The sequence below is a fragment of the Tasmannia lanceolata genome, unplaced genomic scaffold (genome assembly GCF_043159265.1).
Source record: "Tasmannia lanceolata isolate RefF3 unplaced genomic scaffold, GAP_Taslan_0.1 ptg000013l, whole genome shotgun sequence".
Taxonomy (NCBI): Eukaryota; Viridiplantae; Streptophyta; class Magnoliopsida; order Canellales; family Winteraceae; genus Tasmannia; species Tasmannia lanceolata.
Window position 1 is genome coordinate 4,642,728 of NW_027518690.1, and position 14,657 is coordinate 4,657,384.

The 14,657-nt window shown below is 38.1% G+C and overlaps 1 protein-coding gene and 1 non-coding gene across 3 annotated transcripts; both read right to left on the reverse strand.

Moving 5' to 3' along the window:
- Positions 1-2,678: 2,678 nt before the first annotated feature.
- TRNAQ-UUG (transfer RNA glutamine (anticodon UUG)) lies at positions 2,679-2,750 on the reverse strand. Its single transcript has one exon. It is a non-coding gene; the product is annotated as a tRNA-Gln (tRNA).
- Positions 2,751-8,735: 5,985 nt separating this feature from the next.
- Positions 8,736-12,430, reverse strand: LOC143890710 (putative trehalose-phosphate phosphatase J). 2 transcript variants are annotated; one of them, XM_077395389.1, is made up of 12 exons: positions 12,287-12,430; positions 11,866-12,168; positions 11,033-11,173; positions 10,625-10,696; positions 10,417-10,497; positions 10,227-10,283; positions 10,027-10,128; positions 9,865-9,942; positions 9,639-9,708; positions 9,446-9,516; positions 9,226-9,318; positions 8,736-9,103 (listed from the first exon to the last, which is right to left on the reverse strand). In XM_077395389.1, exons 2-12 carry the CDS (start codon positions 12,166-12,168, stop codon positions 9,035-9,037), a joined length of 1,137 nt encoding a protein of 378 aa, XP_077251504.1. In that variant the 5' UTR covers positions 12,287-12,430; the 3' UTR covers positions 8,736-9,034. The 2 variants fall into 2 exon arrangements, with proteins under 2 accessions (XP_077251504.1, XP_077251505.1); XM_077395390.1 differs by lacking the exon at positions 9,226-9,318.
- Positions 12,431-14,657: the final 2,227 nt, after the last annotated feature.

A 14,657-nucleotide genomic window follows, 5' to 3' on the forward strand; every position in this document is an offset into this window, starting at 1 on the left:
TTGCCATTAAAACACATGTGGAATGCTTACAATGAGAAGCATGGCTAGCTGTAAATTAGAGAACCATGTGACTATGTGAGCCAAGCGTTCATCGAGGTGCTCACTATGTCGATGGTATAACTTAAGCAAAACATTCAATTTCAAGTCATTCGATTTAAAATTACAATTGTTTGATCTGATTTCGTTAAGCAAGGTATCCGATTTCAAGTCATTCGATCAATTGAATATTACAATTGTTTGATCGGATTTCAACTATCTAATCTACATCGTGGAGGGCCCAGATGAAGGGTCCAGATCATGATGGCATAGAGAGAAAGGGTGGGCTTTGTTGACAAAGTCAAAGATCTAAAAATAGTAAGGAGAGAGGGTGGTTGAGAGAATTCGGGTTGTCTCTACGTGCGATTGACCCTCAACCAGCTCTCCCAATTCTCCCCCATGCCCTTTCCCATGCACAAACATCTCCTCTTTCTTCTTCTTTTCTTCCTATAGCACCCCCTCCTCCTCCTCCTCCTCTCCACCCCTCCCCCATCTTTCCATGGCGGAGTGGGTCCCACCTCCCAATCACCCGCGGCCCGACCTTGACATCGAAGCCCGGCACCGCTCCGGCACCTATGTGGTCCAATTCCCTAAAGACCAAATCTACCGCGTTCCGCCCCCACAAGACTCCTCCATAGCCAAAAGCTACGGCAACCCAACTCGCCGCAAAAACCCTTGTTGCCATTGCTTGTCATGGCTCTTCGGCATCATCGGAATACTCATCCTACTCCTCGCCATTGCCGGAGCCATTTTCTACATTGTCGTAAATCCTAAGCTCCCCATATACCAAGTCCACCATGTGCGAGTCAGTAACACTCCCGCCCCTCACAAGCATCATTCAAAACCCGAATATCAAATCACCTTAACGTCCAAAAATCCGAATTCTCGAATGGGTTTTTCCTACCTCACGGGTGGTAGTGCAACTCTATTATACAAGCGACAACATTCGATAGCTACCGGAAAAACCCGAAAATTCGATCAGGGGTACAAGAATTTGAGGGAATTCAAATTAATTCTTACAAGTTCCGACGCCGCATTACCACAAGATATCGAAAAAAGCTTGAAAGATAAACATTCAAAGGTTCGCATTCCTCTCTCTCTATCTATCGACCTCCCCATGAGGATAAAAATCGGGGCTCTAAGGACGTGGAACATGAACATGGTTGTAAGGTGTGATATGGTCGTGAGCTCGCTCGCGAAGGGCGCGCGTGTCGCGTCTCAAAAGTGCCAACCCAAGCTCAAGCCCTAGGGAATGTGGTGGTGGTGATAATGGTTTGGAGATTTTTTTTTAATGGTTATAATGGTGTGGAGATTGTGGATACTCTTCTTCTTCTTCTTCTTCTCTTAATTTGTCTCTCTCCTTATTTTCCCATTTTTTAAACATATATACGGCCAATATATGACAATGGTAGAAGGGCTTTATCTCTTTATCTTTTTTTGGGTTGGAACTTTGATAATGTGTAAGAGTTTGTGCTAAATTGGAGGCGAAGATGATTCATTCTTTCTCATGTTCTTCTTTTTTTTTAAAATTTTTTCCTTCTCTTCCAATATAAAATGTATGATCTTTGATCATTTTATGATACTGTACAAGTGACATATTTCTTCGTCTACTTGGATTTCTCTTTTATTTTTATGGATATTGGATCCTTGAAAAATTACTTCGAAGCATATACTGGATGATCCTAACCGTCGGATTGCATGAATTTTGCTTCTCTCTCGAATCGTATGGTCAGGATCATCCTATTATATATCGATTGTTTCGGCAATGGCTATCATCCACTTTGGTCCCATGGATGAACGATTCAGATCATCCTGATGTCATGTTGGTGGCAAGAATCACTGGGGGTATTGCTTATGGTCTAATGATTAGACTTTGCTTAGTATCGACCCTGATCCCATATGGCCATGGTCAAAGTAACACTTCATGCTGTGTTTAGGTGGCAAGTGGGTGGGCCTAATGTGCTAAAACGAATCTAAGGGCGTCTTTTTCCTTTCTGGGTCAGACGAGTCTAATTATAATATTCTACCCGGTCAAACATTAAATTTACACGCTGGGCTTTTTGGGATTTCTTTTAAAAGAGAAATTGTAGGGGTGCTTAATGAAGAAGGCTAAAGGCTGTTGCACTTCACAGAAAAATGGTCAAAAACCAATTGAAAAGGTGTTTAATAGTTTGTAGAGTGCAAAAGTGAAGGGTGCCCTTGCAGAAATGGGCTGGAAGGGCACCCCATGGATGGTTGTGCATTTAAGACACTTAGACTTGCAGCCATAATAAATGCACATCCGTCCATTTCAGCCAATGGGGGCACCCTTTTCAGCCCATTTCTACAAGGGCTCCCTTCAGTTTAGAATACCGCTTACTATTTAAAACTAAAAGGATGACTCCACAACTCTATACTTATTTTTGATGTTTGCACTCTTCTCCCTTTTGGGAAATGATAAATGCACCCCTTCTCATCACTAGGGACACCCAGCAGCAGTGTATCAATGACCGCGGAGGGGCTGACATACTTCACGTCAAGGACTCAGCAGATTTGATTGCCATATACACTGCAGTTGGGTGTCCCATGTGACGAAAAGGGGCGCATTTATCATTTCCCTTTAAGTTTTTACAAAGTTAAAAAGAGGGAAAGTGTGTGAGTGAAGGTCCTACCGGGAGTCGAACCCAGGTCGCTGGATTCAAAGTCCAGAGTGCTAACCACTACACCATAGAACCATCGGGTAGAAATCATTTTTTATTTCACTAATTATTAGTTTTGTTGATTAGAACAAGGAAGGTGGAGTGTTGTTACCAAAACTAGAAACAGCCTACAAGATAGTTTCAAGATAAATTTATGTCCATGCAGGATAGTCAATCCTATTAACAGCTTATCCAAGGATTTCTATCACCATACGGAAGAGACCCATTAGATTAATTTTAATGAGATTGTCAATAACTACACTAACAATATAGAGATGATCAAATGGGGGACCTATGTAAGAAATCTACCTGTTGCAGCATGTGGGATCCCCTTTGATCGATCTGAACTACCCACCTCGGATGGCCAATTCCAGTAAAGTATCTTTGATCAGACAATCTTGACCATCTAATCGACGTGTTTTACTTGAACACCCATTTGTAGGGTGTTGATCTGATGGTTAGAAATGTCATAACAAATTTTCGCCTACGGGGAAATCTATGGCGCAAAAACTATCTAGACGCATAGAAAGATAGGGCCCATCTTATTATCATCAAGGCCCTGTAGGGATCAATCCTAACCATCAATTTTTTGGGTCACACAAAGGGACACGCATATGTAATCAGGACTGTGGATCTTGTGGACCATCATGAGGAATGTGGACGTGAATGAAAGTTCAGTGCTTTTTCACGTTTTTGAACATCTCAATTTGTTTGCTTTATCGCCCCCCCCCCCCCCAAATGGATAAAATCCCCCTCCTGAACAGTAAGGTTTCTGTGAGAATGGTTCACTGCTTGTGATAAATTCACCCCCTTTAACGTTTTTCTTTACCTTTAAAACTTACCGAATAATGTTAAAGGGGGCAGGGGGTGTGGATTTTATCCGTCGGAGGGGGGGGGGATGTTATATCATTTTCATGTATATATTGTAAGCCCTACCTATGTCATATAAGCTAGGTAGGACCTGTTAAATCATAGACCAGGAGTTCGATGGAACACAAAATAAATGAAGTAAATTTAATAAGCATTACGTGAGAACACAAGTGTGAACTTTCTTTGGTAATCCTAGTAGAAGAACGTTATTGGATCTAGCAAGAGAGAGATGATGGAGTTTGAAAAGAGATATTAAAAATAAATAGGGGAATGATATCACCCCCCCCCCCCCCCCCCCCCTTCTGACGGTTTACAATATATACATTGTTTTAACAATGCTGATCCACTAATTATTTTATGCTTTTCTAAGGGAAATGATATTTCCCCCCTCTGACGGATAAAATCCCCCATTTAACGTTATTCGTTAAGCTTTAAAGGCAAAGAAAAACGTTATAGGGGGTGAATTTATCCACACGCAGTGAACCATTCTCATAGAAATCGTTAGGGGGGGGGGGGGGGGGGGGGTTATCAATCCCTTTTCTAATTAGATTATCAGAAATTCCAAAAATACTAGATCTATTGAGATGTATATTATTTGAAGGGTAATCTAAGAACGATTGGTACTAAGATAATTTTATAAGAGGAATGATAGATGCAAGGTCCCTTGAGCAGTTCCACTCATTAAGTACAACCGAATTCAGTTTCTCAACCGACTTTAAAACTGAAGTGGATCTGTTCAAAAGCCCTTCTCCGGCTCTTGCATAAAGAGGGCCCTTGCATCTATCATTCCTCATTTTTATAAAGGTTCTTTCTTTTGAATGTTTAATTTCGTTACGGACTTAGGCGAGGTGTCATAAAATTACAAACCTACTAGACCCTAAATTTTTCATATTTTATTTTTATCTACCCTTAATGTATGATTTAATTTGGACATGTGTTTCTTAACTACTTCAGCCTCTATAATCATTTTGAATTGTGAAATCATTGGAAAAAAATCCACAAAATAGCAGGTCTTCTATCCTGCTATATAGTGATAGATAACCAACTTGCTGGGAAATTTTAGGATGTTATTTCCAGCCACTTTTGATAGTCTCTACTCTCCATCCATCTATGAGTGGAAGTACCAAAACAAATAGGTGACAAAAGTAACCTCACTTAAAACTTATGATAGGCACACATGACAACCAACGTGAAAAATGAAGTGACATCAGCACTGGAATTATGTGCCAACATCAAAGGCCGTGGTTAGCGTGGTGTGGAACACAAATGTGCCTTCAAAGGAATGCTAAACTCAAGGGTGCCCTTGCAAAAATGATTAGCGATGGCGCTCCCATTGGAACCAATGTGAGGACAATTATGGCTGATTTTCACAATGGTGGCCTTCACTTTAGCATTCCTTCTTCAAATATACAGACTTAGAAATCCCATAAAATGAATCCTATCAAATTTGATTTGAAAGGGTATCTCTCCCCCTTTGTTTTGGAACCTTTCCACCCGTTATTTTAATTAAATTTCCTTTCATTTGCTCGGAAAACTCCAGTGAGTTGTAGGATACAAGAAAATGCAAACAATAACGGGGCCTAGTCACGCGAGATTTTAAATCCCCGGGGAAATTCCTAGACTGCACATCACTCATGGAAAGTCCAGCGGATTGTTGGTCACTCTAGGAATGCCTGGTTCTCCTCAACGTGAAACTCATGCTCCTCAACGTGAAACTCATGTACTAGCTGGCCATCACTCTTTTAAAGAAAGAACACAATATAGGATTCATTTCCCTCCTCGTTCCGTACACGTTTCAAATTTCTTTGGTTTGAATGTTACATTATGAAAAAAATAAAAATTAAAGTGTTGGGTTTGAAGTTTTAACTCTTTACAGTGTCTGCACTTTCCACAACAACAGATATAATCTTCCTAATACACACACTCTGTGTGTATGTATGTATGCATGCATGTATATATGTACGTACATACGTATTTTTGAGATGAGAAATCCTTTATTGCTTTTATTGCTTGCCATCCTTGTCACATGAGAAGGATACATGTGACCAGGGCTGGATGCATTGGACAAACCCATATTTTGTATATCAATACAAGGGTTCCCCCTCAATAATAGGGCCCCACATGGCTCAGCCCTATATGCGGGGAGCGGTCCCCTAGGTTATAAAATTGATTAATTTACCAGTTCTTCTTGATCGACACGTGTTATTGAGGACCATACTCAAATGGAATGGGTCATTATAATTTTATTCTTTTTGGTAGATAATATGGGATCAAAGTTGTGACAGGTCGAGACACCTGCATACTGCTCGGACACCAGGGTGGGACCTAGGTTTCATTTCTTTATAACTTTAAAGATGGCATGGGTCTAATTAAGTTTCACCCGATGTGATGTGTTAGATGTATAAATAATCAAGGCAATAGTAATCTTTAATTTGTTTTCGTGGGATCATGGGCAACTTAACTGAATTTGTATCTAATTTTACATAAATGTACATACACATATACATGTTATAATATTTTTATAATGGCACTACTCACTTCGTTTAACACTTTCTTTAATGGTTGGATTTTGATAGCATCTTCAGTGTTGAAGAAAAGCTAATTTACAAAGTGTAAAACAAAGTGAGTAGTGCCATTATCAAAATATGGTTGGATATTTTGACAATGGGGGCAAACTCACCTTATTCTACATTGTTTAACTGGGTGTGTCGAGGCTATTAAAGTTTACAAAAAGCTCTCAGCAACCAATCAGAAAGTGTAAAATAAAATGAGTTGGCCCCTCAGTGGCTCATTAAAAAAGAAAAAACAAGGTGAGTTCACCCCATTATCAAAACACGGTAGTGGAAATATCATTAGAGCGCACACACATATATATGCCATTGAATCTCTATAGACAACATACAAAATGTAAATCCACTAATCAAGGATACTTTTCTTTGAAAGACTCGAAGGTTCTTTAGTGTGCCTGGTGAGGATGAGTTGTTGCTTTGGGAGATCCCTTCCCACCAATTATTGGGGCTTACACGACATAGTTTATTTGAGTTGATGGACCAATGATGGGTTGAATTTACTGGACTCCATCTTTCCACGTTGGTAAGAGCCGAGGCTCCCAAAGCTTGGAAGCATGTTAGGACCCTCTTTCTTTAAAAAAAGAAAAAACATGCATGTGTTCTTCACATCAAACCCTAAGTGGAATCCAACTCCTCATTAACCATAGATTCCTCCCAACTAGTGGGGTTTCCCTTTCATGATCTGACTAAAAAAGGATATCCCAAAGTCTTCAGACCCTAGAGAACACTGAGATTCCCTTCCTTTCGGATGTGGGCCTGCTAGAAATCAAAACCTCCAATGGCACAGCTCTTTTTTTATGTTTGAGATCAATCCCTATTGGCTATCTCCCAAGGGGTTATTGAGGTCAAATAGGAGATGGGTTTGTCCTTGTTTCATGATTCAAGAGGGTTGGAACCTATGTTTTAGTGTTTAAAATATCTACAAAAAGGGAAAAACCATCAGTCAGTTCCTTTTCTAATGTATATATGTTGTACCCCATAATGCTGTCTATTCATATTCTATTTCAATGGCTCATTTGCACATTTGAGTTGGGTATCTCAAGGACAATACCTAGCAACTAGCTGGTCACACAAATATAAAACTCATTGGGTGTGTTTTGTCTTGTCTGAGAAAAAGGTGAAGTGGGTATCTGTGAAAGTAGGAAGCAACAGGGAGGGACAATTCAAATTGATTATATGATTAGTTTGGATCCCATCTTCCAATTAATTTGATATGCAGTGACTTGTACTAGATATGCTAAAATCCTGTGGTATAAGAAGGTGGTTTTCATTAAAAAGGTTGAAGATAACAACTTTTTATACTGCATTACCCGAAATTTGTCTTTAATCTATATGATGCCTCCATGTATTTTGTAGCTGCAACTAGTCCTATACTCTCTTTTATGAATAGCTCTTTGGAATCTTAGTTGCCACTTTAAAGTGGAAGATGAACATATGAAGAAAATGGGTTTAAACAGGTCAGCTAAAAGAATAGCATTACAAGCAAGTTTTATATCTTTGGATCATCTTCAAAGATTTCAAATGTGTATATTATTATGATCTTGAATATATATGATATAATCATCTCGACCGTTGATCTGTACGCGACTTCAATTATCTGAACGGAATCTTCTTCGTGACAGTTATTGGACCTTCCAGCTGTTTGCAACCAACCAATATCAGTCCATACAATCATTTTTTCTTTTAATGTCAGTAACCATAGCTTGACGACTAATATCCTTGTCAAGCATGTGTATGTATGTGTGTGAGCTTAAGCGCATTCGTGTGAAGTCCAAAGTAGCCCTAAAAAAACGTTTCAATGTCAGTAACCATAGCTTGACGACTAACTATATAGAGAATTTGATGCTTCGAAAATTATTTGTATATGATCTTATAGGCAAATGGTTTGCATTATATTTATATCTCGAATTCTATTCCATGTATTTCTTTGCCCACCTCTGACTATAACTTGGATCCGTTTGTTGTCAGCTAGAAAGGTCGGAGTCTCGGCCCCCTTCAGGCACAGGATTAAGATCAATGCCCTCGAAGCACAAAATAAGAATATTTTTGCAGTAAGAAAATTGCATAGGGTTGGGATATTAGACAATGTCTTGGCTGTCTAAAGTATCTTGCACTTGTTATTTTTGCATATAGTGGAAGCTCTTAGAATGCCCAACTGACCAATCTCAAGAAAAAGGCAAAAATACATAAAAAAGAAAAAGAAAAAAGAAGGAACCTGACTACTTACAGCCCATGACAGTGTATTTCTTTTGACTTCAACAAATCAGACTTCAAGTTGCATGAATTGTTAGGAGGAATATTATTTGGTAGAAAACGTGAGTAGAAAGAATAAATGACCTTCTTTTAGTTGAGCATAAATGACCATTCTTATATAAAAATATTCTCAAGAATCCAATTCCTTCATCGTCAAATCAAAATATGAAAAATTTAGAATGGAGAATTGGGTGAAATATTTCCCATTACTTTCTCATGTTAAAAACCATCACAATATAGTTTAAGGGGGCTGGTAAAACACCCTCCAACTTGGCCAGGACACCCTTAAATCAAATAAGACAAACTGACATGGTGCAAAAAGTCTAAATTTATGGGGTTAAGCTTATACTTTAATAAAACTTTCTTCCATGTATAGACAAATGGACAAGATTACATTTCCTCTTTCTCATTATACATAACACTACTTAGAAGATACTTTGATTCTTGTCTAGGGGCAAGAAAGCCAAACTTCCAAAGCTTTCAAGCCAAGTAAAAAAGGAAAAAGAAGAGGTGAGAATACAAAAGGTTCTTTTCTTTTCTTTCTTCCTTTTGTTGCTAGAAATTACATAAATTCCTCCACCAAAAAATACATTTTCTTTGGTGTAGGCAGTGTTTTTCCCTTCTCAGTTACACCCTCGAATGTCCTTGCAGTGACAAACGTTTCCACTCCACTAGGCGATGCAAAAAATCCATAACCTTAACCCAAAAATGAAAACCCAATTAGACATTAATGATCAAAATAACATTCATAAAACAAAAAAGGGGTGGAAATAGCATTTCCCTATGTATGGTATTAGAATATGGTGAATAGGCCTTGCCTCATGGGGATCTTGAAGCGAATAAGAGGCATTTGTATCCTTTGGAAACTTAGAAACTAGAATGCCAAAGCCTTGTCCTCTATCTCTCAAAACCTAATACATAAATATATTTATAGTATCATCTTCTCAATGACTGATTAGGTTACAAAATATAAAATTATACTAAAATATGATGTATTTCTGAGGAAACAATGGAAAAAATATACTAAAAAATGCTTACCTTGAAAGCATCTTCATCTGTCCGATCATCTCCGATGTACACCGGCAAGGCGTCGTTACAATTGGCGAGTCCTACAGAATGACACATCGATATTTATGTATTTATCTTTCGCATTTTCAGTATTTTTTACTATTAAAACCCAATTAGCAAAAGAATAGTTATTATTTTTTTTCAAGTTTGTTGTATCACTTACCAAGAGACTCTAGCAAAAATTCAAGGGCTTTGCCCTTGTCCCATTTAATGATAGGACGAATCTCAAACACCTGAAGTAACAAAAACAAAAGGCCAAAAGAATGTATCTCTCACATATTCATGTCCACATATTACGTAACTCAGAAAAGGAAAAGAAAAAAAAAAGGAAGATGAACAAATAGTCTGCAAGGACAAGTGGGCCAATAAGATAAGGCCATGTGTGATACCTTTCTTCCTTGAGTAAGCTCCAACTTTGGGTACTCTTTCAGCACTGATCTGACCTGCTCTGCAAGTGCATTCCATCTCTGAAATACATGCAATGTATATGATCAAAACATAGAACTTTGTATATAAATACAGAAAGTATACATAAAGGGTTTTGTCTCAACCTCTTCATCAACACAACGGAAGTGAACAGATAGGCAGAATTTATTGTTCTCCACTTTTGCACCTGGGGTGGATTTTGTCTTCTCCACCAATGCTTTATAAGCCTAAAACCCATTTTAACAGATTAGAGGAAGAAACTCATTTATTAAGCAATTGAAGAAGGGTGTATCAATCAAAACAAAGGTAAGGGTTGAAAACCCACTTCATCTATCATTGGTAGGAACTCACTGGCCGGTTGGAAGAGAACTCCTTTATTACCCTAGTAAAAAAAACATTAAAGGGACCTTTATATACATTTCAAGAAAACATCTATTGAAAGGGTAAAAGAAAAGGCTTTCTTTCTTTTTCTTTTGATTCTTTTCTCCATTTTCTTGCTCTGTAGTAGTTCTTACTTTCTTGTATTTTGGACCTTTGATGTCCATTCCATGGCTACCTGCATAGTAAACTTCTGCTAATCGTACAAAGCTGTAAACCTAAAAACAAAGAAGAAGAGAGTTAAAAAAAGAAAAAAAAGGAGAAAAGGGGGTTTTAGTTTTAGTTTAAGTTTTTCTTGGATTCTTTGTATTAAACGTCAAAAACAATAAGATAAAGGGAATGTACCTTGTCTCTACACCTCCCACTCACAATAGCAGTTGGAAAATATCTAGCCACGTCCCGAACAGCTGCTCTCATCTGATTTTTTAGGACAACCCCACCATTGACAAAAGTAAAAAATCCATTAAAAAGACAATAATAAGGAGAGTGATAGAGGGAGAAGTTTGGGTGGAGGGGGGGTGCGAGTATGAAAAAAGGGGTGTACAAATATCAATCTTTTATGAATATATTAAGATATTGCACCCATCAAAAAATATATATATTAAGATATTGTTTAAGCATAGATAATTTAAAAATACCGACTCTAAAAGCTTAAGCTGTTGGAGCAATTGGTTGTTTCATATATGCTATTTATTGCCTCAACAACTCCTAGATATTAAAAATTCAGTGTGTATGTCGGTTATAGATACTCACGGCATCAGACATGAAAGCGCGATCTGGGTCCTCTACGATTGGTGAAAGGGTTCCGTCGTAGTCTAAGAACATAACGATTTGCTTCCCTTTGGAAGCATGCGTGATCTGTTCGAATAGCCTCAAAGCAGAAGGATGATGAAGCTGAACCATAACAAGAAAACAGAAAAAAATATGTCACTTTTAGTTGAATTATGATATGTGCATGTGTTACTATGGTAGTTTGGAGTATATGCGATTAACTAAAATGAAGTTATTATGTAGTTATGGCTTATGGGTTTAGGGTAGTGGGAGTTAGTTGTTGATGATGTGTCTTGTTAGTGAGTGTTGGTTTCTTGTTATGTGTTATGTAAGTGGATTAATGGGGTACTTATGTGACGCTATCTTTATGCTTGTATTTAAGAAGTTTATGTTAATGAAAATGAAGGAGAATAAAAATCTACTGCACAAAGGAAACTTTGTTCTTGGAGAGTCGTGGTTCCTCTTGATTGAAGCCATTAGGAGGTCTTGTTGCCTCAAATCAACCATCCTCTTCTCTTTTCTCTATGTTTTATTTTTTTTATTTGTGTTACAGCCAATTAGGCACGTAACAAATTATAAATGATCAAATAACACCAACTCTAATAGCTAAAGCTTTGAGAGCAATTAGTTATTTCACATGCTATAGAACTATAGCCTCATACCTTAATAACTCCTTAATATCAAAAAACCTCATGTATCAAGAAAAAGGGTCAAACGTGAGAGGGAGTGTGAAAGTAAAAGCCTAAAAATGATTAAATAACACCCACTCTAAAAGTTTAAGCTTTTGGAACAATTGGCTAATTATTGAAACTTACAATCCAAGAGCTCTGATCTTGGTTTGTCCCGGTGGATTTGATGTGGGTGGGAGAAGAAGCTTTCATTGAATCAACATCGACCCATGAACTGATTCTTCCACCACCTACTTCTACTTTCTTCAAGTTCATCAGCTTCTTCGGAGAGATGTCGATACAACGACGGCCACCGGATTTCTTCCCAGCGGCCACCGGAGTATAAGGAAAAATCGACGGGTTTGATACCGCCACCACCGTTATCGTCATTTCGATGTTAGATTTCGACAGAGCTCCGGCGTCCGAAACTACCACATTTTGCTTTGTCATCTTTGAGACAACCCACCAAAAAATCACATTAAAAAATTAATAAAAACAAAAAACCCAGATCAATTTTACCCCAATGCCTGAGAAAAACAATAGAAGAGAGCTATATAAGAAAGAATACCTTTCTATGCTCAGTTTGCTGTGGTTTCTAATGAAAAGAGAGATCAATGAAATGGAAAATGGGTAGGAAGAAGCAATAGAAAACAAAGCTTCTTTTTCTTCTTCTTGGGTTAAAGAGTGGTTAAAATCTAACAAGGAAGGGTTAAACTTGTTCGGTTATGGTTTGTGATAGGCATAGTGAATTTATAGTTGCTTGGGACACAAACAGACGAAAGTCTGACTCGAGGTGGGTCCCACTATCTTTTTGGCCCTAGAAATCCTGAGGGCCCACCTCGTGGGCCCTGTTAATCTGCCTTTCTTTTCTCTGGACTCTTTCGCCGTTCACGCAGTCACACTCACACCACAACCACAGGACCACAACCCACACGCTCACACGTGTCTGTCCCACTCATGACTCATCCCACATCGATTTGACTATGTGGTAAGCTCCACACTACAATCCGCTCGGTAGCACTTTGTTTTTTATAAAATCAACATGTATGTTTGCAGGAAAAAATGTATCTGGCAGGGAAAAAAAGTTCTTATTCTCCTATAATATATGGGGAAACGATACGAAGGTACATCTGACTTTTGAAGTTATATATATATATATATATACCAGTAAAAAAACCCGTGCGATGCACGGGCCGACAAAGAACTGTACGGACCACGTCATAGGTTAATCCAAACCGTCCATGTGATAGAACACAACATAAATATGTTGTGCCCCAAAAATCATTTCCATAGGCTGATCCTAGCTGTCCAATCTATAGAGGTTTTCATAATTCCTCTTAAATCGGACGGTTAAGATCACCCTATAGATTTTTTATTAAAAAACTATAAAGGAGAGGGGGTAAGATTGAAATTACGTGGCTTTCAAAAATTCAAAACATTCTCTTCTTTTCTCTTCTCCTATATATATATATATATATATATATATATATATATATATATATATATATATATATATATATATATATATATATATATATAGAGGGCAGTGTTCCTGCGCAGCTGCTCAGTTAGCTTAACTGAGCAGCTGCCCCAAAAACTCATGTGGCCACATTTTGGGTGGGATCCAAAGCATTCATTTGATGGGCCCTTTCATGGGTAGGGTGTCCACCAAAAATCAGCTCCATTGGATCACCTTAGGGTGTCCATTTGTGGGGCAAAAAATGGACAGATTTGTGGACAAACAGTATCTGTCCATTTTTGGCCCCACAAATGGACACCCATTGGTGATCCAATGGAGCTGATTTTTGGTACACACCCAATCCATGGAAGGGCCCATCAAATGAATGCTTTGAATCACCCAAAAAATATGGGGCCACATGAGTTTTTTGGGGCAGCTGCTCAGTTAAGCTAACTGAGCAGCTGCGCAGGAACACTTTGCTCATATATATATATATATATATATATATATATATATATATATACTAGTAAAAAACCCGTGCGATGCACGGGCCGACAAAGAACTGTACGGACCACGTCATAGGTTGATCCAAACCGTCCATGTGATGGAACACAACATAAATAGGTTGTGCCCCAAAAATCATTTCCATAGGCCGATCCTAGCCCTCCAATCGATAGATGTTTCCATAATTCCTCTTATCTTAAATCGGATGGTCAAGATCACCCTATAGTTTTTTAATTAAAAAACCATAAAGGAGGGGGGTAAGATCGAAATTATATGGCTTTAATGGGCGCCTTAGTTAAAAGCATAAAGGATGGGGTAGGATTGAAATTATATGATCTAATGGGTGCCTTTGTTAAAAGTATAAAGGGGGGTAGAATTGAAATTATATGAGTTGAATGGGTACATTTGTTGAAAAAAGTCAAAAAATGTAACGTGTAATTCTCACCTGATTTTCAAAAAAATCGAAAAAACTCTCATCTTTTCATCCCAGCTTATTGTATTACTAGTAAAAAAACCTGTGCGATGCACGGGCCGACAAAGAACTGTACGAACCACGTCATAGGTTGATCCAAACCGTCCATGTGATGGAACACAACATAAATAGGTTGTGCCCCAAAAATCATTTCCATAGGCTGATCATAGCCCTCCAATCTATAGATGTTTCCATAATTCCTCTTAAATCGGATGGTTAAGATCACCCTATAGATTTTTTATTAAAAAACCATAAAGGAGGGGGGGTAAGATTGAAATTATATGGCTTTAATGTGTGCCTTTGTTAAAAGCATAAAGGAGGGGGTAGGATTGAAAATATGTGAGTTGAATGGGTGCATTTGTTAAAAAAAGTCAAAAAAAGTGATGTGTAATTCTCATATAATTTTCAAAAAAATCAAAAAATTCACTTCTTTTCCTCCCTTACATAGAGATCATTCTCTAGTCCGGCGACCAAAAACACTTGCGTCCCACATTTTTTGTGGTG